Source organism: Engraulis encrasicolus, chromosome 16 (genome assembly GCF_034702125.1).
Source record: "Engraulis encrasicolus isolate BLACKSEA-1 chromosome 16, IST_EnEncr_1.0, whole genome shotgun sequence".
Taxonomy (NCBI): Eukaryota; Metazoa; Chordata; class Actinopteri; order Clupeiformes; family Engraulidae; genus Engraulis; species Engraulis encrasicolus.
This window is the reverse complement of record NC_085872.1, coordinates 15,419,625-15,444,134: the sequence shown is the minus strand read 5'-3', so window position 1 is coordinate 15,444,134 and position 24,510 is coordinate 15,419,625. Positions and strand designations below refer to the sequence as shown.

Here is a 24,510-nt window from a genome sequence, read left to right as displayed (position 1 = left end):
AATGGCCTCAAGACATACCGTAGGCTCCCCACTCCTGTTGCACAGTATCTTCACCACATCTGGTGCGTTTTGTCCTCTGTGCACGTTTCCAATCTGTCCCCAGTCTAGGAGCCCTCTCCTCCAGAGACGTTCCCCTCTTGGTCCTCCACCATGCCCTTCAGATAGGACCGTTTGAACTCCTCAAACACCATCTCCTCCTCCATTTCGCTGTGTACCAGGGGAAGGAAACAGGAGATGAGATGAGATGAGGTCGCACACAAAAGTGGCCAGTAGGGTGCAGGGCCATATTAATGCACAGGCTAGATATGCCTGCAGCCTAGGGGCCCCCACCTGCCAGGGGGCCCCCTGATTGGCCAAAAGTGAAAAAATGCAGAATTGTGACAAGATTGCACTTAATTGTGATGCTGAGCACAGTTGGCAGACATGTTATCTTTAATTCCTATCTTGTAATTATGACACTGTCTATGTAAATTTGGCACGAAATTTGTCCTCCGTGGGGCCCCACAACAGCCTGTAGCCTAGGGGGTCCCTGGCCATCTTAATCCGGCCCTGGTGGGGTGTTCAGATGAATGGGATGATAAGATTGTGCTAAAAAACAAAAAAAACTGGAAAGGTGGAGTTACAGAAGCGACAGTCTAAAAAACTAAACTAAAAGCTACAGTGGGGGAGATAAGGGGGCCAGGCGTCAAACTACAATAATAGAGCTGGTCCCTGGTGTATAAGAGATTATACAACTTTGTCCTGAATGGATGATGTCTAGTGAAAAGAGAGAACATCTTTTCAAGAACAATAACGTACCTGTCCCTCACTTCAGAAAGCATGAAGGGGAAAAAAGACAAGTGCAACATGAAAAGACACGCAACAGTTTTTTATGTAGTGTACTGCCAATGTTATTGTGCCACTTGTTCTCTCACATGCTCTCACACACACACACACACATAGACACACACTACACTACACACATGCAAGCGTGCACACACATGAAATACCTGCATCTGGTTTTGGGTGCATCAACCGAAATGGAAGCTCTACCCCAACCTCACTGGCAAGGAATTGACAAAAGGCATTACTTGAAATACTATTAATTATTGCTGCCAATTTTTTAAAAATGTGATCAATGAAATACCATTACTACACCACTATTTCAAGTAAGAAGATCAATAAAGAGCATACCTGGATGACAACACCCTAATGAAAAAAACAAAAAGGAAATGAAATATATTTATCCAATGTCATGGGAACAAATTCCTTTTGAAAACGCACAGACAGCACAGTAAACCACAGACATTAAATGGGTATGCCACTATTTTGGGGCTTAATAGAGTTAAAATCGTTGGTCAGGGTTTATAAAGGTGGTTAAGTGTCTTATTTTTCATGTAAGCCGTTGTCTTTCTTTAAGACAAGTTAAAAGAGGGAGCATGTCGCTAAGCTAGTGAAAGTCAATGGGTCCGTGTAATGCTACACGGACCCATTGACTTTCACTAGCTTAGCGACATACTCCCTCTTTTAACTTGTCTTAAAGCAAGACAACGCTTAACATGAAAAATAAGACACTTTACCACCTTTATAAACCCCAGCCAATGATTTTAACTGTATTAAGTCCCAAAAAGTGGCATACCCCTTTAACACACAGACCGACACACCCTCTCACACACACGTACGCACACGCGCATGCGCATGCGCAAGCGCACGCGCACACGCACACACACACACACACACACACACGCACACTCGCACACACACACGCGCGCACACAAACACACACACACACACATACACGAAAGGCAGAAACCAACCCTCCAATGATGAGTTTGACCATCACTCTGTAAGACACAAGAATTCCGAGCACTTCTTTAAGCACCCCTTCTTTAATCCTGTGTGGGCACAAATACAGCAGAGTTACACAGCACGTATGGTTAGTCCAAACAGTCCTTGGGCTAATAGTAAGACGTTGGTTCAGGAGTAAACCAGGTTAAGTTAAGAGGTAAATCATCTAATAGAAGGGCCTGGAGTCTGAGGACCTTCTAAGTATCAGCCCCTGTTTTATGATGAACAAATACAAGATATTGTATAAAGTGATAGCCAGATGTTCAGCGGGACCCTGGAGCTGTTTGTGTAGGCAATAATATTACAGTGAAATAATTGTAATTTAAATTCTAATGACCAATTCTAATTCTAATTACCTATCACACTCCACATCTCTCGGGGTAGGACACCTCCACTTCCGCTTCCACTTCCACTTGCACAGGTCATATGAGATTAGAATTTAAGTTAGACCATTACAATTTTTACAGGGTATTGGTTACAGTCCCTGGAGGACTACGGGGGTTAGTTGCCTTGCTCAAGGGCACCTCAGCCATGGAGTGTAGTCAGTGATGGGCAGTAGCTTCGCTACAAGCTACAAGCTACTAGTTTAACTACATTCCCCAGTAGCTTGGTCGTAGCGTCACTACTTTATGTATCGAGTAACTTCCCTGTAGTTAAGCTATCTTTTGTCTCAAGTAGCGACGTAGCTTCCACAAAAGCTACATTTTGTTGCTTGAAGAAAAAAAATGACTCTCTTTCCCGAGATCTAGGCAGTCACACAGGGGTTCCACACTGTCCTTCAAAAACATATCCATGTCCCCCCTTGGACTTGGGGTCACCCTATCCTGTGTCTTATAATGATATTTAAAACACACTGAATGTATAATACATATCAATTAAGTATAATGAGATCAATAAAGTTTTGTTTAATGAAGGTAGGTAAATCAAGCTGACAATATGTCGGGAAAATGTAGCTTCTGGTGTAGTGAACTACATTTCCACATTTTTGAAGCTTAGCTCACTACATTTCTGATGGTGGTAGCTTTAGTGTAGTGAAGCTTATTTTATGGTTGAGTAGCTGATAGCTTAGCTCACTACATTTTACAAGTAGCTTGCCCAACACTGAGTGTAGTAGGGAGTGGCAGGGTGGGATTCGAACCAGCAACCCTCTGATCGAAGGCCCATGTCCTTAATCATTAGGCCATGGCTGCCTATATGACCTGTGCAAATGAAGAAACTGACAATAAAAGCTGACTTGACTTGACTTGACTTGACTTGACTTGACTTGACTTGACTTGACTTGACTTGACTTGACTTGAATTGACTTGACTTGACACTTCCAGCAACAAAATTGCCCTTTGCCACTCAGATAATACCAAACCCTGTTCTGCACATGGAGCAAGCAATGCTAACTCACACGCTGGAGGAGGCCAAGTTGGTATCCTCGTGCTTCAGCTTTCCATCCAGAGCGATGCCCCGCCTCTCACGGTTGTGCGCCAGCAGAGGAAGCACAGAGTAGGTTTTATCTAGAGTGGCCCCTGCATCCACCTTATCACTGGAGAGGAGGAGAGAGAGCCAGAGCATCAGCAGAGCAATGACAACCACCCTGAAGAAGATCACTGTAACTCTGTTCTACACACTGTAACGTCCTCTGATGCCCCTACCTACATTGAAAAGAAAATAAAGGTCCGCAACACTGTAAATGCTCCCAGAAGATTTATTGTGCCAATAAATCTTCTGGGAGCATTTACAGTGTTGCGGACCTTTATTTTCTTTTCAATGTAGGTAGGGGCACCAGAGGATGTTACAGTGTGTAACACTGTAAATGCTCCCAGAAGATTTATTGTGCCAATAAATCTTCTGGGAGCATTTACAGTGTTGCGGACCTTTATTTTCTTTTCAGTTATCTTACGTTTGGTCCAGCACCTGTGCCACTGATGTGCGCGCATTCTTTGACTTTCTGAGCCCCTACCTACATTCACATCAGAATGCATTGCAAGTAGATTACATAGTGCTTTATCACTGGCGCTTTGCTCTTGCAGTAATATGAAATGTAATCTCATACCCGCTGTCCTCAATGGCAACCGTTTTCACATAGCTGTCGTTGCAGTACAGCACCACATTAGCAACCTGATCCACTGATGAAAAGACAGAGAAAATGAAATGGCCAAATGTCAGTGATGAAAGATTTCGACAGTATTGATGTTTATTGAGCCTACATTTAAGCATGACGAACTTCTCTTACCTGAGATAATTACATTCCGTACATTTTTATTGGAGGTGTTGTTGATGTTGACATGGACATTTATTGGCTGCCCATGGTAGTACGTCTGTTGGTAAGATGTTGACATTAATGTTTGCACTCATGAAAGTCTATTAAAGTGTAATTACTCACACTATTCCATATTATATTCAATATCTTTTAAGACCACACTTGGTACCACCTTTCTATTGTATGTATGTATGTATGTATGTATGTATGTATGTATGTATGTATGTATGTATGTATGTATGTAGGCCTATGTATGTATGTATGTATGTATGTATGTATGTATGTATGTATGTATGTATGTATGTATGTATGTATGTATGTATGTATGTATGTATGTATGTACAGTATGTATGTATGTATTATTCTTGTACTTATTCTTATTTCTTATAACTACTATTACTACTACTACTACTACTACTACTATTGCTACTACTACTACTACTACTACTATTAGCCACGCCACTCACTGCTTTGTCCAGGCTGGCCTCTAGTTGGAGGGGTTTGTCTGACATGAGGAAGTCCTTGGTGGTGGACACACAAGGCGCCGGCCCGTCCTGCTCAGGGGCGTACTGCATCTTGCGGATGGCCAGGGCCACTGTGCTCCTGTGAGGAAGAAAATCGGGTCCAACAATAAAGGTCTCCATTGAGAGAGTCTGAGATCTGTAAAGTTTTTTTTTTAATTATTATTATTATTATTTTACATTTATTTATATTTTTTGGTCTTTTACGACTTCAGTATGAGACAGTATGAGAGGTGGACAGGAAACGAATTGGGAGAGAGGTACGGGGAGGGGTCTGCAAATGACCCAGGCCAGGGGTCGGCCACATGGCAGGCGAGTGCCCTACCAGTTGGCCACAGCAGGGCCTTTTTTTTAACCCACCTTTTTCGGACCTTGGCATCTTGGTTCTCAGCACTGAATGCTTTCACCTCAAACTCAACAGCACAGTGCTGGGGAAGGAAAATCAGAAAAATGATTTAACGCTGAAACAGTAGGCCTATGCATTGATCCAATATCTAAGAAAATCATCCCCCTTGCAAAACATATAGGCTTACATATTTGTGTAATCATATGAACAATTAGATTAACTAGATTCATTTAGATTTATTTGTCAGACTTTACTTGGTCCATCCTCAAGAAGGAAAGCCTCCTGTAAGACTCCGATATTTTGACTGGGATGACCCAAACTGTAGCCTAAATCAGTGGTTCTTAGGTGCGGGCACCCCCTAGGGGTGCGCCAGAGATTCCAGGGTGTGTGGAATTTTGTTTTTTGTTTAATGTCTCAAGCAAGACTCATTGTAATTAATACTGAAATATTTTTTAGTGCATACACTCATGTAGAAGTGTGGGTTGGGGGTGCGAGGCCTGTCTTGGGCACAGGTAAGGGGGTGCTAGGTGGGGTTGCAGGTATGACGTCATGTTGGGGGAACTCCCCCAGGATTCTAAGGTTCTACATAGACTCCTATGAGCCTGCGGAACCCCCAACGTGATGTCATAATGGTACATTTTCTTAAAATGGTTAACCTGCAACCCCACCTTTAAGAAAAAAAGGTTAAGAACCACTGGCCTAAATGATGGGACATGCATAGCCCATTGTGGGTATTACCACCAATCTTACCTTTCCAACATCTGAAGGAGCAGGCTGCATTCCCACTGAGCAGGGGAGGTTATCAGGAAACTGAACATGAAGAACAAAGGTGGGTGACTCAAAACCTCAAGTATAAATAATGGTATCTCATTCAGAAATAACATGCAAATATTAATATTGAGGTCGGACACATGGAAACACTTTTATACTATTATTACTATTATAAAGTCTGCTTATAAAGCATTAATAACACTTCGTAAATGATGACCAAAATATTAACAAATGTTTGTAAATGACTGGGAAATGTTATGTTAATATTTTACATTTATCAAACATTTACAAATTGTTTGTAAATAATTTAAAAATGTTCTGCTAAAAAGCATTTGTAAAATCTTGACCATATTATTTGTAGATTTTCTATAAAGCATTAATAAAACATTTGTTGTTGTTTTGTTCATCATTAATTACTTATTTACTATGGTTGTGTGCAATATGTTTGGTTGCAGTATTCTGGACGAATGTTGTGATGGTTGGCCAAGATGAAGAACGATATGAACAACAGCTGTCTGTTTACATGTTACATGTTTCCTTGTTTAGTGTACATGTGTATTATTTGTCTGTCTACTGTACTGTTATTTTTTTGGTCACATGCTCATGTCCAAGCAAAATCTCTCTCTTGTAGAAACAATAAAGGATTATCTTATCTTATCTTATCTTATTAAGTCTTCATAGGCAGACATTGTCATAGTGTTATCAACACATTTACTGCTTCTCCATCTGCTCTCCTCTGCTTACCTCAAAGAAGAAAGGGTAGGCATTGTCCCCCAGTTTCCTAAGGATCTTCTCCTGCGCCTTAGTCAGTATGCCTTGTTCTTTGTCCTGTAACGCTGGGTAAATCTGGCGAGTTGACAAGAAGATATCGCGGCGGAATGCGATTCCCATAACATCCACGTCATCTCGGCCATAACGGAAGGTGCAGGACAGGGTGACATACACTGGGGGGAGCCAGTCGAGAGAAGAAGAAGAAGAAGAAGACAAAACAGAAGGCCTGAATAATGATTTTCTCTTCCACAACAGTGAACTGATCATATTGTAGAGAGCTGTGTGGAACCTGCGTTGTATAATTCGTGAATGCTGTGTTTGGGTTTTGGTTTTGGGTTGACATAGGCAAGAAGATTGAGAGGAACAAACCTTTTTTGCCCTGTAGCACCTCAGGGTCAACTAGAATGACACCATCTGATGGGAGAGAAAATGAAGTTAATGCCTGTGGTGGATGGAGTAATGATGCTATGAGGACATGGCCGTAACTACCATTGAGGACACAGAGTCATGTCCTCTGCATTTTTTGAGAAATGTAAAATTTGTCTATGATGAAAATTGATCTATGATCAACAATGTAAAATTCAGCCTGTATACTGCCCCACCCCAAATTCCCATTTATTTGCCTCAAACACAACCCATAATGTTAAAATCATCAGTTGAAATATTCAGACTATATACTATTATCATAATATTATCAAGCCTCCCAACAGTCAGTGCGCGAGTCATGGATACACATTGCAAGGAAAGGTATTCTCGTCAAACAACAGTGCATCCTCAAGGCAGTGATTAATAAAAAAGAGTTTGAAACATTCTTAATGTACATTATGCAGTACAGCACAGTATTTGACCTTGGTATTTGAATATTACTTGTTTTGTCGGCCATGTATGAGGGTGACATTTGTTTATCTTTTGTCTACTGGTACTGGATTAGATGCTAAACTCACCCACAACATCCACAGAGTCGATGCGATCAACAAAGTCCCTCTTCCCCATATATACTCCCACCTGTTGTCAAAAGACCCAACTGGTTAGTGCTAACACAACAACGGCCTGTTGTCCATCACTATTTCACAAGTAAGACATGGCATTTTGATCAACACTGCACTATAAGAAATTGGCCAGAAATGTTTAAAAAAAGAAACAAAAAATGTACAAACCGACTTGTCCTTGGAAATCTTCTTAAAGACGACTTGCTTAGGACTCATCTTGCTTAACGAGAGACACTTGTTTCCTATGAGACAAACAACGCTGCTTATTTAGTTGCACCCTTTCACTCTTGGGATCTACAGTATATGGATGAAAACTTTCTCCAAGGCCATTTAACAACTACGATGTAAGATGCAGCACAAAAGCAGTTGAGAACATAATGAGACCAAAGTTTCCGTAAAACCTATGCCATCAATCATGTCATCCATTTTGAGGCACAATTACTACTAACCTGAGAAAAAGGAAGATCAAGTTTGACCCCTCTTGGACAACAAACCGCAGGTGCTGCTCAGGTGCTATTTGTACACAGCTTAACCAGAACTTTCACCAACGTCCAATTGGAGCGCCCTTCTTCTCCAGACTCAACACAACCCTCACTGTCTGGAGGTCGCTGTGATGGGCCGGCCCGTCGGTGTAGTGCTGTCTTTGGCTGAGCGGATTGGGAAAGTTCCCCTTACTCAGCAGGAGAAGGGAGATTACTGGCCCTCCAGCACATGGATAAATGCTCTGCAGACATGCCTGTCACGTGCCGGGCCCAGTGATGCCCTGCCATAACTTCCCTCATACTCATACTCACTCACATCCTCCAAAACAGCCGTCGGGTAAAAAAGCATGCATGCGTGCGTACAGTAGGTCTGCCTTCCTTCACCTGATGTTGTGCTTTGGTTGAACGTGATACGTGTGTGTGTGTGTGAGAGTGTGTATGTGTGTGTGTGTGTGTGTGTGTGTGTGTGTGTGTGTGTGTGTGTGTGTGTGTGTGTGTGTGTGTGTGTGTGTGTGTGTGTGTGTGTGTGAGAGAGAGAGAGAGAGAGAGATATTAAGCGCAATTTCAAACTTCTGTGCTAACCCTGTTACATAGATTTTTAACAATAAAGTACACTTGAACTTGAACTTGAACTTATTAATCACACTGTGCTGCAACATAAGGAGATGTATTTATGAACATAAAATACTGCATATACCAGTAGTATAGTTTAAGGTATATTATATACATTCCGTCATTAAATATGGACAATCAGCTTCACTAGAATTGCAACAATGAAAAATCAGGCTCTGCTTTAATTAATACCACCCAAACAATTGCATGTTATCATATTTTTATTGACTATAAGATCCACAGGACAGCGAGGAAAGAGTAAGTAGGCCTACACCCTTGCATTCAATAGGTGGTTGACCCTCCTTTAGATGCAATAACTTTAACCAGAGGTTTCCGGTGGTTGCAGATCAGATGGACATACAAATTAGGATGAATCTTCTCTCCCTCCTCTTCTGTAAGGGCCCCACATCATCAAGGGTCCCAGGATGTCTAGAGAAGATAGCTTTCTTGGGGTCATGCCATATCCTCTCCATTGGGTTTATGTCAGGGCATACAGAAGACTGGCCTATTCCAGAATGTATATTTTCTTGTTCTGGAGCCATTCTAAAGTTGATTTTCTTCAAAAATATAGATTGTCTCATGTCAGCACCGATTCTCTTGTGTGATTCAACTGCGTGACAGAGTACCTCAAGTTTTCTGTGAAATGTCTCTATAAACTTGTGAGTTCATTGTTTCACTGATGATGATAAACTGACAAGGGCCTGTGGCACCAAGCCACCTGTAAGGTTTTGGTAAAGGTGTGGCACTGCAATTTTCCTCCAAACATGAGATTGTGTGTTCCCCTAAACAACTCAACTTTGGTTTCATCTTTGGTCCACAGAGTATTTAGCAGTAATTCTGTGAATACAGTAAATAGTTTTTTTTTTTAGCAAAATGTATGTATGTATGTGCTGCCTCACATCTTTTTCTTGCATATGTTGTGTGTTGACTGCTTGCTCTCGAAATTGTTTTCCCCAAAGACAAAACAGGATAAATCAGTGGTTCTCAACCTTTTTTAAACAAACACCCCCTTGACCTCATCTTTGGCCTGGCAACGCCCCCATTAGTATTAAAAATAAAATGGACTAATGCCCCCCAATGGCAACTAAGCACCGCCCCTTCTCAGCTGTATCCTTCTCAACGCCCCCCCCCCCCCCCCCCCCTAGAGCTCTCCAACGCCCGTACCACCCCCGTTGAGAAAAAGTAGTATAAATGACAACAGATACAGATGATCTCTGAGGAAACGTTCAACTCTGACACAGTGACTATATTGGGTTATTAGGCCTACTGAATACGTGAGTATGTCGATTCATATTTTCAGATCTGTGGTGTAGTCTACGTAGAACGCAGGTACTGTATACACAGTATACCCACTTCAAAATTTCAGGGATTTCAGTATACCCACCTAAAATTGATTGATCCATTATTTAGAATAGCACAAATATATACATTATACCCACTTCAAAAACATGCTCAAATATACAGTATACCCACTACCAAAAAAGTAGACTTCACTACTGTTTCAGATATAATCAGACAGACATGCATATAGACGGATAATGAGGAAGGCAGGCAGAAAACATGAATGGATGGGCAAATGAACATAATATATATAATCCTTCCTTCCCACTGTCAGCACTGAGAGAGGGAGGTGTTCGGTGGGATTATGGTAGACTGGGGGCACGGGCAGGTCACAACATTATGTCATTAAGGATTAATAATCTATTTAATGCCCACTACACAATGGCTTCTCATAATCCACCCAGATGAAGACTGCATGCAAATGCTTGTCAAGGTAAACATAGTGTAGCATTCAGGTTCATGGGCCTATACTACAAAACTGGTTCAGCATAAGTTAAGGTTAAATTAAAAGGTAAATCATCTAATATATAAGAGAAAAGCTCTTGTATTAGATGATTTACCTCTTAACTTAACTTTAATTTATCCTGAACTAGCTTTGTAATAGGCCCCATGTGTGAAAGTGTTGCTCATTCAATAGCCAGAAACAGAGTGTATAGTACCTCAAATATATTTAATTTCATTCTCATTGTCAGTTTGAAACTAATAACAAACTAAGGTTTGGTAAAATATATGTTACAGTGTTAAAAAAAACATAGATGTATGGCAATAACAAAATAATTGTTTTGTTTGCCATTGTTTCTTGTATGGCAAACAAAATTTGCAATAACAAAATAACAAAACAAAAAATCCCGAACTATCCCTTCTTTGCATCTGCACTTGTTGTTCTGTATATTTCCTGTGCACTTTGCATCTGCTAGTGTTGTTGGCTATTATTATGTCCTCTTTTGAAAGTCGCTTTGGTTATAAAGCGCCAAATGCAAGGTAATTGTAATGCAATAAAAAAAAACTTCTGTGTTGTAAATACAGACTCAGGTAAATTCTACTCTTTAGTAATGCAGAAGCAGAACACGTTGTCAAAAAGACTGAAACCACTTCCTCTAGCTATCTTTACAGTATTAGTACTTTATAAAGCCCACATGGTCCTACAATGAGCAGAAGTAACCAACTAAAAAAGGAAACAGATGTGGGAAGATCATCGGAGCAAGTGGTGTTAATGTCAGTACGATGCCTCAGACATAGTTCCTGACACTCGCGGGGTCAGACATGGGGGTTGGTTTGTAGACTTGAGACTTTCCTGCATGTCCAGGGTAGCCACTGTAAAGCAAGGCATATGAAAGAGACGGTGAGAGTGGCAAATGGTGAGAGAGACACACAAGCAAAGGCACATACACATTATCCAAAGATAATAACTGCACAACGTCGGATCCTTCACGTCTTATTTCACTCTCCGCTTGATATTTCACTTTTTTTCCCAGAGTGATAAACATCTTGGGAAATAAAGGAGAAGATTCAGACTCTTTTTGTGGACAAAAGTTTGCACACTCCCTTGGATTTTTTTCTTCTTTAAGACATTTTTTTCTTTTTATTCATTCACTGGCAAGCATGATGACTTGTCGACCTCTTGGTCTTCCTCAGATTGCTTGCCAGTGAATGAATAAAAAGAAAAAAATAACTTAAAGAAGAAAACAATCCAAAGGAGTGTGCAAACTTTTTGTCCACAAAACGTTACTTTTTTGTTCAGCACCAGGGATTGTGCCCAAGTAACTCTACAAGAGGATTGGGACTCACCCGCCAGCGCCTCCGGCAGATGCCCTCTTGCAGGCACAGCACATCATGGACCCTCCCAGCATGGCCAGGATGCCACCCGCCCAGCCAATATACAGGCCCGCACCGGGCTCAAACCTGGAAGCACACACACACAAACAACCCAGGCTCAAGGACATTCGTCATAACATGTAGGCCTACACTTGTAAATGCAAATGTGGAGATGTTTGATTAACATGTGTGTTTGCATGCCGCTTCCATGTCAGTTTATGGCAGCGAATGTTTGAAGTTTGTGACTGACCTGGTGCCTCCAAACATTGGGTTGTTGAATTCCTCAACAATGCGGGATGCATACCAGCTGCATGCTGTCATAACACACAAGCCTGCAGAGAAATTGAACCAAGGCCTCACGGTCAATCAGAGAGAAAGGAGCATGTGCCCCCAAGCCCAGTGTTTCCCAATCAGGGGTACGTCGTGTACCACCGGGGGAACGCGAGCACACTGCAGGGGGTACTTGGAAAATTTTTATTTTTATTAAAAAATGTATGGAGCAGTCACATAAGGACAGAGAAAGCGATATAGAACATGAATTAGGGGGTACTCATGGCACGACTAAGAGGCTTAGGGGGTATGTGAGACCAATAAGGTTGGGAAACACTGCACCTAACCTACAGTACCAGTGACTAGACTGGGACACGAGTCAAGGATCACTCACCTGCTAGAATGAAGAGGATGCCGCCGGTGACGGCGATCCTAGCCTTGCCCTGTTCAGTGGTGCTGCCCAGCTTGATGCACTTCAGGCCCATGATCGACATGATGGTGGAGACCAAGCCCAGAAGAAGGGCGATCACCATCAGAGCACGGCAGGCCTGGATATAACCTGAGGGCATGCAAACACAGAGAGAAAGATAGAGACAGAGACAGACAGAGTCCGACAGACAGAGATCAATACACACAGTGCTTCCACATGATGTGAAAACGAAGATCTGCACTTCTATTCTATTTTTAGAGAACCCTGTTTTTGGTTTGGTTTACATTCATGTACTTGATAATACTGTACATATAAATATTGCAATTTTGATAGCTTTGTATTAAATAAAAATGAATTAAGATTATTTTCTGAAAAGGCACTTAGGGGGTTTTACATCTGAACTCAATTTTTTCTTTTTTTTTGTACTACTGGTTGCAGCTATTGTATATCCTACTCTACTATCCTATTCTGTTTAAAACTTGCATTGTCATACCACAGTGTATAACATTTGTCCACACTATTTTTAAAGTCCACTAGCAATTTTATTTTCAACTGTTCTTGTTCCCGTTTTCAACTGTTGGCTTTAAATTTCACTCATGAATATACACAAAGGACGATCCAACCTCAATGTTCATTATAAATGTTAAACTAATATCTAATAACGTATGGTTTTTCAAAGTGCAGTAACAGACAAAGTTAACGGTAGAACACATTATTTTATATTATACATTTGGATTCCATTAACTTTCTGCAGAAAAGTTAGGATATTATTTTTTTTAAATCAGCCAGTTGCTTTATTTTATGCTATTATCCATAAAATGGTGTTTGTATGTTTGGAAATATATGCTTATATAGGCCTATTTAAGAACTCACTAAAGTTGCCCTGGTTAATCACCCACAAAGAAAACCTCAAGGCAGACAAAGAAAAGGCTATATAGTGATTACTGATGGCTTAAATAACAGTAGCTCTATACACGTCAGTCTGGCAATCTATTGACTATAGATCAAAATGGCGGCAAGGAGCGTTAATGAATGATCTAGAGATAATCCCCACCTTCAGCAAACCGTTTTACTCCCAGTCCCAACACAATGTCATCTATCTTTACACTTTCAGACAGAATGCCTGCAAGGCCTTGCAAATCAATGGTTACTCTTGTCATTCAGATGAAAACATTTATTGATGTATTTTAGAAACTTTTTTCACATTAATAGTTTAAAATAAAGAAAAAAAAACAATTACTAATTTCAATGTTCAGTATAATTTTAGGGTTGCCTCAAACAATGGGTATCTGGCTCTATCTTTATAGCCCACCTGTATGTTTGCCTCTTACCTGGCAGTGCCAACAAGGATTCAAAGTCTCGGCAGTTTGCGATCCCAGTGCTGTCTTCGGCGCAGGAGTGCCAGAGGTTCTCATACTGTCGATTGGAGACAATTACACTGCCATGATACGAAGACACCCTCCAGTAATCGTTGGCTAAAGACGTCCCGATGATGAGCCAACTGGCTACACACAAGAAAAATCCCACTGCCTCTAAAGCCGTTGACATGATTTTGTTTGGCGGGAAACGACACTACTAGGTTTTTTTCCCCCGTACTCTCAGTGATGAAGACAATGACAGTCAAAAATCCCCTTAAACGTTGATGGTCTAAGTAAAAAAGCGAAATATTAAAAAACAAAAATCTGTTACAACCTATACAACCTTATTGGTCAAAAAATGGCGGCAGCAGTGAAGAGAGCTGCAGTAATAGTAAGAGACTACTGAGTTCCTGTGAGGGACTTTACTCTTTACAGGGGGCCATAAAACTGGTGCACGCCCAAAGGCCCCTCTCCCAAGTCAGTCACTGATGATGATATCCATGACAAACTAGCACATGAATCATTTATCACATCCCCTGACATCATTTTTAAGCTGGGGAATTAAAATGATTGAATATGGCAAGAAAACATGTTTGTTTGGGTTTTGTACATGCATTTTTACCTTTGTGTTTAATGTCCGAATGCCTTTTGTTCTCAGGTGTGTGCTGCTGGGGATAATGAGCATATTTTGTGACGAGCTACCCATGGTTTGAGTGTGGGTAGATGGAATGTGTTTTGGGAAAGGTTTGTGTCGAAGAGAAAATTAAAAATGTAATTACATTTGTAATTCACTAGCCAAGACAGCTCCTTAGCGGCCTTTGTATGAACAGGTTAGCTCCTGATAAAATGGCAAACTGGTGAAGCTGCATGCTGTGTTAGCGAGACTTGTGCATTGATGAACTGACTGTGCAAAGGGTTCTAGAAGTTTCAAGATTCAAGATTCAAAAGCTTTATTGTCTAATATGTTGCCGTATTAGAAATGTGTCTTTGATTGAAGGCTTGTGTGTGTGTGTGTGTGTGTGTGTGTGTGTGTGTGTGTGTGTGTGTGTGTGTGTGTGTGTGTGTGTGTGTGTGTGTGTGTGTGTGTGTGTGTGTGTGTGTGTGTGTGTGTTTGTGTGTGTGTGTGTGTGTGTGGGTGTGTGTGTGTGTGTGTGTGTGTGTGTGTGTGTGTGTGTGTGTGTGTGTGTGTGTGTGTGTGTGTGTGTGTGTGTGCCTGCGGTGTGTGCGTGCGTGTGCGTGTGCGTGTGTCCAGTCGAAGTGACAGATGATAGTCTAGTTCAGTTCTATGGAAGAGGCACGGTGACGTCATGTGAGAATCTTGAAGACAGGCACGAGCTGGGTAGACCTGTGTCAGAGATGGCATTATCGAAGTAGTCCTATTCAAAAAAAGTTTTGATTCAGATATTTATAAGGGTTGACATAAATGAATAAAGGAAATAAGGAAACAAAGATACATCATAAATCCAAAAATGAAACTGAAATGCCCATATCATAAAGTGCAGGACAGAAACTCTCCACCCCCTCAGCCACTTTCTGCCTTGATTGTCAATAACTGATTATGTAGCAATAACTCTCTGCTCAGCCTCCTTTTGCTTGGCCTGATTCTGTGTCTGAAGGGCCCTAAAAACTTGTAGAGCCATCTGAAAAACAGATACTTCACTATTGTCATGCTTGTATTGGTATTGTTTTCTGATTATTGTTACGATACGATACGATACGATACGATACGATACGATACGACAATACTTTATTGTCAGTTAACACTGAAATTCATTTTGCATCCCTGAGCAAGACTCATACACAAAAGGACATACACAAGACATCACATCACGAGACTATTGCACAACCGACAAAAACAGAGGACACTGGCCTATAAACAGACATACATGCATATATATATTACATACAAACAACATAACTTGAAGATATTTCCAATGTGGAGTGATAACACTGTAGTCTGACGACTGATTTAGCAAAAGAATAGATCGATGTATAAAGGCATGTTTAAGTAGGCCTATGTCACTGTTGTTGTTACAATAGCTAAGTGCTACAGTACACTACTAGGCTACTGTGCCATGTTTGTAAATCCTGATACATTTTACAGACCTTCTGCCTTCTGAAAGGCTTGAAACACTTCATTATTTATTTTTAACATACATAGTCGTGTGATAAATACTGTGTAGTAACTGTATAGTGACCTGAATTTTATCATGCTCATTACTATTAGTGTGTCTAAATAGACCATTAGGGTGCCAATAGTGTGTCCTTTATTCAACACATGAAAGCCCAGTGAATATAACATGATTTGTTTTTTGATTTCCCTCCAATTAATAATAATAATCCCATAGTTTGATGACTAAAACACCCCTGCTTATAGTTTCAGTCCTCCTCTGTGCCCGTGTGTTTGGACATACATGGGACTTTCTGATATGATGAGTTTATGGCCTGGTTAATGGTTGATCGTCATGAAAGTCCAAAGTCTGCTTTCAGTTGCACGTTGTCATGTGCAATAAGCTAATACACAAGTCTGTCTCTGTCTCTGTCTCTGTCTCTGTCTCTAACTCTCTCTCTCTCTCTCTCTCTCTCTCTCTCTCTCTCTCTCTCTCTCTCTCTCTCTCTCTCTCTCTCTCTCTCTCTCTATGATAATAATTACTTCTCCATCAATATACCTGCTGGGAGAGGCTTGTTCCAAGCAGTATACCACGGGCCATGGGCCTTCCCTTCATTCAGGACTCAGTCATTTAGTTCATGTGTATGAGTGACAATAAGTGAAATACATATTGCATTTACATCCACATAAATAACGGATCTCTTCTCAGCCCCATTAAGCACCTACCAACACAAATAAGCCAGCCTAGTGCAGATGTGTAAACAAAAAAATATCACACATACAGCAAACTGCTATGATAGGGGTATATTCACATGGATGCACAAACAAGGTCCTTGCTGTCCAATACATACTAAACACAGAAGCACGTCTGTTATGCAGTCCTGAGTAAAGCGATATTCCAGCAACAGGTCTGACCAGATATTCCACGCCACAAGTATGAAGTCGCAGCTGCAGCATACCTATAAGCATTACAGACTACCTACCAAGCTTTCACAAACAGACACATTGACAGGCAGCAGCCCTCGCTGCTGCTACTGTAGGCCTATATAGCATGTCCACAACGGAATAATGTCACACACTGGAGAAAGAGCTGAGGGATTTTGACCAGAGGCTCGAGGGACGCGGTCACGGACAAAAAAAGGACAGGCATCCGCTGGAAGGTGATGCTTCAAGGAAAAGATGTTGTCAGCAAGCTGCTCTTACTTTGCTTCTGCATCGTGAATGGTAAGCATGGCCGTAACTACCATTGAGGACACAGAGGTCATGTCCTCTGTATGTTTTTTCAGTAATGTAAAATGTATGTGATAGATAAATGATATAGACGATATATGATCAACAATGATTAATTCAGTCTGTACGCCAATAGTTTGACTGAAGTGTTTGAAGCATTCTAAATGTACAGTATGCAGTATTATGCAGTACGCAGTATTTGACCTCAGTGTTCAGAAATGTCTGGTTATGGCCCTGATGGTAAGTGCTGTGTAATACTCACTAAACATCTATTATGGGGTGAACTGAAACAGCTGAGTCAAGCAGCATTTTTTGTTGTTTTCAGCAGAACCACACTTGCACACCACGGATATACGTGCAGGCTCTGTATTACAGAGGTGAAATCAGGGAGGCCCAGTTTCTTTCTCATAACTACAGCAAATTAATTTTGCTCTTGACAACATAAATTCATCTCCAGGAGTAGTAGTGGTTCATTTTGTCATCAGTGGCATCTTCTGCAATAATGAAACAAGTCTTTCAAGAATATATCCTGTGTGAACAGTTAAACGCTTTCACATCCTAAGTTGCAGTCATTGTATAATATTCCATGTATTCTCCTCTGCATCCCCATTATTTCATGTAACATTGAATGCATAGCATGAGTCCGTGGTAACAGGCATGATGTGGATTCTCGTCTCCCTGGCTGCATTATGGAGACCCTTCATGTTATTCATTTTCTTAGTTTCTTAGTTGTGTGTTATGCTTTATATGTGTAGTAGAGTGACGTGTGTGTAGCATTATTACAGTTACGGCGTATGTTATATGTTACGTGTAATATTTCTTGGGAACTGCCATACTAGTGGGAAGTGTGTTTGAGTAAACACTTCTCCTGTTGATCAGATAACGATAGGCTTTTTGTAGTTGAGCTAAAATCATGTGGATATTGTCAGTGTTGTTACATTGATATTGTTCCTCATTTTTTAGATGTCTTGACCAAAGTGTCTGTCAAATACCACACAATGTAATGTTGTATTCATACAGAGCCTGTCCAAGTAATGTATCCATTTGCCCCAGTAGCCCCCATGTGGCGTGAGGATATTTACATATATAGGTCTGTTAGGGTGTGTTTGCATAAGATCTGTTGTGCCTCAGGTAAAGAGGCGTGACAGAGGAAGTGAAACGGTGAAACATGTAAACTATACGGTGACTGAGAGTAAACAACTAGGGGACCAGAATGATACTGAGTCAATGTTAGTGTCATAGAGTGACAAGGCGATGGGTTTCAATGGTAGACAAACAAAATAGTGATATACTTAGTATCAGTTTCATAATGTTAGTGGTGTTAGTTGTGCCTGTTAAGATTTTCACAGGGCAAAGTAAAAAAGTTGTGTCCAGTACTACACATAGGCTACTGGCCAGTAATACTTGGCAATCACCCTTGAAACGTAAATCACAACAGTGTGTTGTGTGCTAGAATAAAATTGTTACTTCACATTAACGTTCGTGTTTTTTATTCAATCTTTTTTAAATAGGCTATGTGTACGTAGAATGCCCATTCTACCACGTCATTTCTAATAGGCCTATACTGCATTCAGTGACAGTGCTTCATGGGTCACATACAGTATCGTGTTACAAAGTGTCTGACACTTTTCTCAGATGCCTACCTTCTGTCAGCACCTTGGAACGTGTCCATGGAGTCTGTGAACATGAGGCACCGTCTCCGGTGGAGTCCCCCCAGGCCAACCTGCCCAGCGCCCAGCTACACAGTCCAGTTTCAGGGGTGAGGACAGCTGATGGAATGACTTTTACTGTACCCTCATTGACAAAGCCTACTTAAAAATACAACCTTTTGCCTTAAGTACTTTGTCTGTTTGAGTGAAACTGCTTTTGTAAACAGCTGCCTATGTGTCTATATACGTACTGTATACTGACTGTAGAGATTAAGACAGTGATGATGATGATGATGATGATGATGAAGAAGAAGAAGAAGAAGATGATGATGATGATGATGATGATGATGATGATGATGATGATGATGATGATGATGATGATGATGAGGACGATGATGATGATGATATAAGTCTGTTTTAAGCTGGAAAGGCAGTTTATAGAGAACGTATTCTGGGACTTCTGTGTGATATGCATCAATCAATCAAATATGCACGTTTTCCATCAAGTTTTAATCTTCTTCACAGGGAGTGGGAGCTGCGGTATAAAAATGATAGCTGGGAGGAGGCCATGGAATGCCAATTTATCCTGGCTACCGAGTGTGACCTCACCTCTGATCTAGCCTCAGACTCTGACTACAACATCCGTGTAAGGGCAGAGTGTCAAGGGCAGAAGTCGCATTGGACAAAACTCAATGCTACTTTTAACAGAAATAAAAGTAAGGTGCTATGCTCTTATTGATGGTATATCATTGTTTGTGGGCATATGCCAAGTGGCGATGTAAAAGTTTTGATATGGCAATATCCATGCTATCTAAAATCAAATCCTTCACACCATGTTCTAAGGAATTTAAGTCCTGTGGTCAAATACAGTGTCTAAAATTTTTTTCCATTTGCTCCACACTGCTTATTATTTTGTCTATCAGGTATTATAATCATCAGCATGGATGTGAAAGTGTCCGGGGATGCTCTTCATGTTTCCATAACTCCCCAGTCCCTGGCCATGACTGTCTCTCTAAGAATGTGGGAAGAAGGGGAAGAACATCATGTAAGTCCATTGTTCACACTCTCAATAACAAAAAGATAATTGACTTGATAATTGCGCTTATGTTTACATAGAGCCAATGCTGAGTTTACGTAAAGTCAAGAGTGTTGTGAATTTTAGGCACATTGCCCTTGAGAGGGGAAAAAAACCCTGACATTCTGGTTAAACTTGTTCCATAGACCACTGTGGAGTCGCTGGGTGTTCAGCACCTCAGTCACACATTCCCGGGGTTGAAGCAGGGGACCACCTACTGCCTGCGGGCTCAGGCTGAGATGGAGGACATTGGTGGGGGCGTGAGCAGCAATGCCAGCCAATGTGTCTCCATTCCCAGTAAGTCAACTACGTTGTCTTGTTGAAGCTCAACTATTAATGCAATCAATGCATATTTACGGTAACATACTTTGCAATGTTTCACAAATACAGCAGTTAACACTCATAGAGCAGTGCAGTCAAGTCTGTTTGCTACCTTACCTTACGCTGCCTTATTGGAATCAGGTCAGGTCTGTCTGTCATCACATATTGGGCAATGACAAGAAAAGAAAACATCCGTAAAAAGCAGATGTGTACACTGGTACTTTACAGAACAGGTATTCCCTTTGGGCATGAAACTCTAACCTGTAGGGTACTGTAGGTACACAGCACCTGCTAACTGCTGCAGGGCTATCAAACATGCCAACTCTTGTATAATGCAGAGAGAATTCACCGGCTATGTTTACATGAGACATATATTTCCGCATTAACTCACATAAATTCTGAATAAAGCTTAATTTCGCTTTGAAAACATCATGTAAACACTTGGAATTAAATGAAAAATCAAAGGGAAATCGCCTGAACTTTTTCATTCTGAATTATTCATTCGGAATTAAAAACGTCATGTAAATGTAGCAATTGCCATATCCTTCTATTAGCCTTACTCAATATGTCTTTTGGTGTCTTTTATATACAGATTGGCAAAAGTCTTGGCAGGTCCCTGCAGTGGTGAGCGCTGTTTTGGTGGTGACTGTGGCTCTTGGGTGTTTCCTGGGCTGGGCAGCCAAACACAGACGTGCGGTGATACGAAACACATGTTTACACAAGATCCCATTGCCATCTGTTCTGGTAAATCACACATACGCACGCACACATTTACGTACGCACGCGCACACACACACACACACACACACACACACACGCACGCGCACGCGCACATACACATACGCACACATACACATACGCACATACACATACGCACACACACGCACACAAATACACACATTCACACATGCACACGCACGCACGCACACACACACACGCGCGCGCACACACACACACACACACACACACACACACACACACACACACACACACACACACACACACACACACACACACACACACGTGTATCAGACCTCATTTCTTGTGTCTCCTTCAGGTACATAACTGGCCAGAGCATCATGCATTCACATTAGAGCAACCTTTCGAGGCCCTGGAGATTCCCCTGGTGGTCCAGGCCCCTGAGCCAAAGCCAGACCAGGAGAGGCCCTCATGCAAGTAATACGCTGACGTTACTGTACCACCAACCAAGGTTACAGAGATGCAGCTTCATACACAATCTACTTGGATGCAGGTCAATGCAAAAAATGCCATGCCACCCACCCACCTACAATGCCATTAAATTGCTGAGCTATTGAATGTCCCGGTTATCCATGAGATATATGAATACATGGGTGAATCTTTCTCTCAGCAGATTCAACACAGCTTAACCAGCTATTTGGAGGTTAACTGCTTTAATGACCTTAAATTTTCATGCAAAGGTCCTTTGAAATTTTGCTACAGTCCATATTGCTATTCCAAATATGCTTCATAAATGAATTAGTAACTAATGATGTGAAGTAGAGGGTAGACACAGTGAGATACATACAGTATATTCACTCCCATTGGGTAGACACAACGTTTCATAGATTCGTAACCTACACTTAAGAGTATTTCACAGCAGTATTTAGCCTCGGGTTGGTCCTAGCAGGTACCAACCATTTGAGTAATGTCAGATAAGACAACAATGGCTGACTCAACTCCATATTGGAACATTTAGGAACATTCTGACCTCAACCTTCCCCTTTCACGATTGTAGATGAATGATAGCCTATTGCAGGTTGAATGTCAACAATTATGAATTACATACATTTGTCTGCATTACACTTTCACGAGAGAGATGTTTTTAGAATGTGACGCAAACGATTTAAATTAGCTGACTTTAAAATGGCTATTCATTTTACTGTACATGATAATTCTCTTTATTGCATCTACTGTATTAGAACGAAAGGCTCATAGACCTGAAAATAAGTTTACAAGCCTGGATTCATTAAATACATGTATGCACAACTCTAGTCTTACTGAGGCTCACTGCTTAAGAGAGATTCCAGATTATGTAGGTGATTTATGGTTGAATTAAATACCATTTTGGCGTGTATTGATTTAACAGTCCTGACTGCTGACCTTGATCTGTATAGGATCAGGAAATGAAAAATGAGGTTCATGAAAATAAATGAAGCAATAATGAAAGCTGATTAGTGCAGGAAGGAAGGAGGTGTGGCTGTCATTTGTAGCCATTTACCACTGTTGCGGTGGTCTTGATATATGCCCTGTTACATACATTCATATGAATAAGGTTTTTTTTTTGTTGAAAATTGTAACTGAGTGAGAATAAAAAAGGCCTATGATATCAATATGCTTATGATAAGAAATAGCTTTTTAAGCATACATGGTGGATTGGCAGCTAAAACTCAAAAATGTTTTTTAAAGTTTTGTTTTCACTTCATGAAATGATACATTTTGTATGTTTGAAAAAAAATGGAAGCTTGATATCTTGTGTTACTTTTGTCTTGACAGTCTTGTCATCTACATGGACATGTTACAAACAAGCAAACCTGCCTGTGGGAACCCTTTTTAAAGGAATTGTGGTTTTTCTATTTCATTCTGTTCGATTCTATTCAATTCACTTTTCTCTAAAGTGACAACAGTACTGAGAACACTTTATTTATATTTATATTTGTAATCATTTTTTGCTGCTGTTGGTTTTGTGCTTCTCTGTTAACTATTGTGTGCATTATTCTGTAGTCACTGGAGATCAGTGTACTGTAAGGCATTTCCTACTTTATTCCCTTGACTTGTTTGTTTGATAAATGTCAAAAAATGCACTTTTGCTGTCCTCTCCTTATTATGATGGCCACGAGCCTGCCATGACAACAGATACAGTACAACTGGCTTTGATGACAGGCTTCTCAATGTACAGTATGTAACGTGTTTCCATCGTAATGTTGTGCTTTGTGGGTCACCTGAGCTGATTTCTCTTGTCGGGTGTAATTTCAGAAAAAAAATCTGACAAGCCAGCCAGGTTGGTACGTACTATATGTCTTCACAGTGTCATGGGTTCACAGACAAGGTATGCAACCTTTACATTCATATAGATCAACTGTAATGCCTATATATGGTGTCCCCCTGCACTGACGTTTTATGGACACATCCTGTCAGAAACAGCAACTAATAATCACAATATTGATTTCCTGTCTATTCAAATCAACCAACATTTGTTATTAATCTTCAAATATATATATATTGCATTCTTTGTAGCTTGCAGGGGGGGCTGAAGTATTTGTGTTACACCAGTGAATAGACTGCTACACCTCTGTCATGACATGACAATACGGAACAGAACAAATACAGTCCAACAAAACAAGCAGAGGTGGAATAGGGCTGTACAAAGAAGCGTATGGTAAGAGAACTGACGTTTTCCACTGGAGGATATGCAGGAACTTTGGAGTCACTACGCCATCTGGTGGTGTGCAGCTGAATTGATATGTTGCTGGTTGGTTACATTTTCAGGACTACACTTACCTATGACACCATGTCTGTTTTATAAATGTTCAAATGAGGTTAGAATTAATTTGCATGTCTTGAGGAATTGAAATTTGAGTTGGTTTGTAAGAGGTCAAGTATCAGATAATGTTCATTATTTTTGTTCAGCAGTTTCCCTGCCGCTTTGTGTCCTTCACTCTCTCTATCTCACACAGACACACAGACACACAGACACACAGACAGACACACAGACACAGACACAGACACAGACACAGACACAGACACAGACACAGACACGCACACACACACACACACACACACACACACACACACACACACACACACACACACTGGGCTATACAAAATAATTGTCAGTACAATGTATGACAGCCTTGCAGGAAATGCAATATTTCAGTGCACAATTATTTTGAGGCACTTTTTGGCTTGGAATCATATCAGATGAAATGCTTTCTGGTTACCCATGAATTTGTGAGGCACAGTTGAAACTATGAGCACAATGTTACTAGCTGCTGGACTCAAATATGCAAGAGACAGTTTAGCCTTACAGACAATATAGAGGATTTCATGACTGATTAGTCTTGACAGCACCTTTTACAGTACACATCCTAAAATCCCACATATGCTGATTGTTTTTTAGAGATTAGATAAAATCCAATAATCTGGAACATTGTAGTAGACCTTGACTGGCCGAAATAGCATGGCTTTTCCAACATTGAGGGCCAACATGATTCCTTCCCTAAACCATATGATATTTTGTTCGTACTGAAGAATTGTATCATAAATAACTTCTCTCAACATGTTTAATTAATTAACTTCTTGATTACATGCACTCTTGTTTCT

The 24,510-nt window shown here is 40.8% G+C and overlaps 3 protein-coding genes across 3 annotated transcripts; 1 reads left to right on the top strand and 2 right to left on the bottom strand.

The window, feature by feature from the left end:
* Positions 1–13: 13 nt before the first annotated feature.
* On the bottom strand, positions 14–7,692 carry saga (S-antigen; retina and pineal gland (arrestin) a). The gene is made up of 14 exons (XM_063218809.1): positions 7,645–7,692; positions 7,432–7,492; positions 6,857–6,901; positions 6,461–6,660; positions 5,696–5,755; positions 4,960–5,027; positions 4,546–4,681; positions 4,052–4,136; positions 3,872–3,944; positions 3,224–3,361; positions 1,778–1,874; positions 990–1,038; positions 799–808; positions 14–207 (listed from the first exon to the last, which is right to left on the bottom strand). The coding sequence occupies exons 1-14, from the start codon at positions 7,690–7,692 to the stop codon at positions 105–107; spliced, it is 1,173 nt and encodes a 390-aa protein (XP_063074879.1). The 3' UTR covers positions 14–104.
* A 2,886-nt stretch (positions 7,693–10,578) lies between these two features.
* cldn15la (claudin 15-like a) lies at positions 10,579–14,070 on the bottom strand. Its single transcript, XM_063218818.1, has 5 exons — positions 13,758–14,070; positions 12,391–12,555; positions 11,977–12,058; positions 11,700–11,813; positions 10,579–11,225 (listed from the first exon to the last, which is right to left on the bottom strand). Exons 1-5 carry the CDS (start codon positions 13,972–13,974, stop codon positions 11,141–11,143), a joined length of 663 nt encoding a protein of 220 aa, XP_063074888.1. The 5' UTR covers positions 13,975–14,070; the 3' UTR covers positions 10,579–11,140.
* A 2,987-nt stretch (positions 14,071–17,057) lies between these two features.
* On the top strand, positions 17,058–21,484 carry crfb16 (cytokine receptor family member B16). Its single transcript, XM_063219903.1, has 6 exons — positions 17,058–17,118; positions 18,760–18,883; positions 19,299–19,494; positions 19,995–20,145; positions 20,762–20,913; positions 21,227–21,484. Exons 1-6 carry the CDS (start codon positions 17,058–17,060, stop codon positions 21,347–21,349), a joined length of 807 nt encoding a protein of 268 aa, XP_063075973.1. The 3' UTR covers positions 21,350–21,484.
* The last annotated feature ends 3,026 nt before the right edge of the window (positions 21,485–24,510 follow it).

Coding starts and splice junctions, on each gene's coding strand:
- saga (XM_063218809.1), bottom strand. CDS start 7,692: ATGAGTCCTAAGCAAGTCGTCTTTAAGAAGATTTCCAAGGACAAGTCG. Junction 6,902..7,431: donor CGACTCTGTGGATGTTGTGG/GTGAGTTTAGCA, acceptor CTCTCCCATCAG/ATGGTGTCATTCTAGTTGAC. Junction 5,756..6,460: donor CCTACCCTTTCTTCTTTGAG/GTAAGCAGAGGA, acceptor CTTCATGTTCAG/TTTCCTGATAACCTCCCCTG.
- cldn15la (XM_063218818.1), bottom strand. CDS start 13,974: ATGTCAACGGCTTTAGAGGCAGTGGGATTTTTCTTGTGTGTAGCCAGT. Junction 12,059..12,390: donor CATCCTCTTCATTCTAGCAG/GTGAGTGATCCT, acceptor ATTTCTCTGCAG/GCTTGTGTGTTATGACAGCA. Junction 11,814..11,976: donor CCAATGTTTGGAGGCACCAG/GTCAGTCACAAA, acceptor GTGTGCTTCCAG/GTTTGAGCCCGGTGCGGGCC.
- crfb16 (XM_063219903.1), top strand. CDS start 17,058: ATGCTTCAAGGAAAAGATGTTGTCAGCAAGCTGCTCTTACTTTGCTTC. Junction 20,146..20,761: donor CCAATGTGTCTCCATTCCCA/GTAAGTCAACTA, acceptor TTTTATATACAG/ATTGGCAAAAGTCTTGGCAG. Junction 20,914..21,226: donor TCCCATTGCCATCTGTTCTG/GTAAATCACACA, acceptor TGTCTCCTTCAG/GTACATAACTGGCCAGAGCA.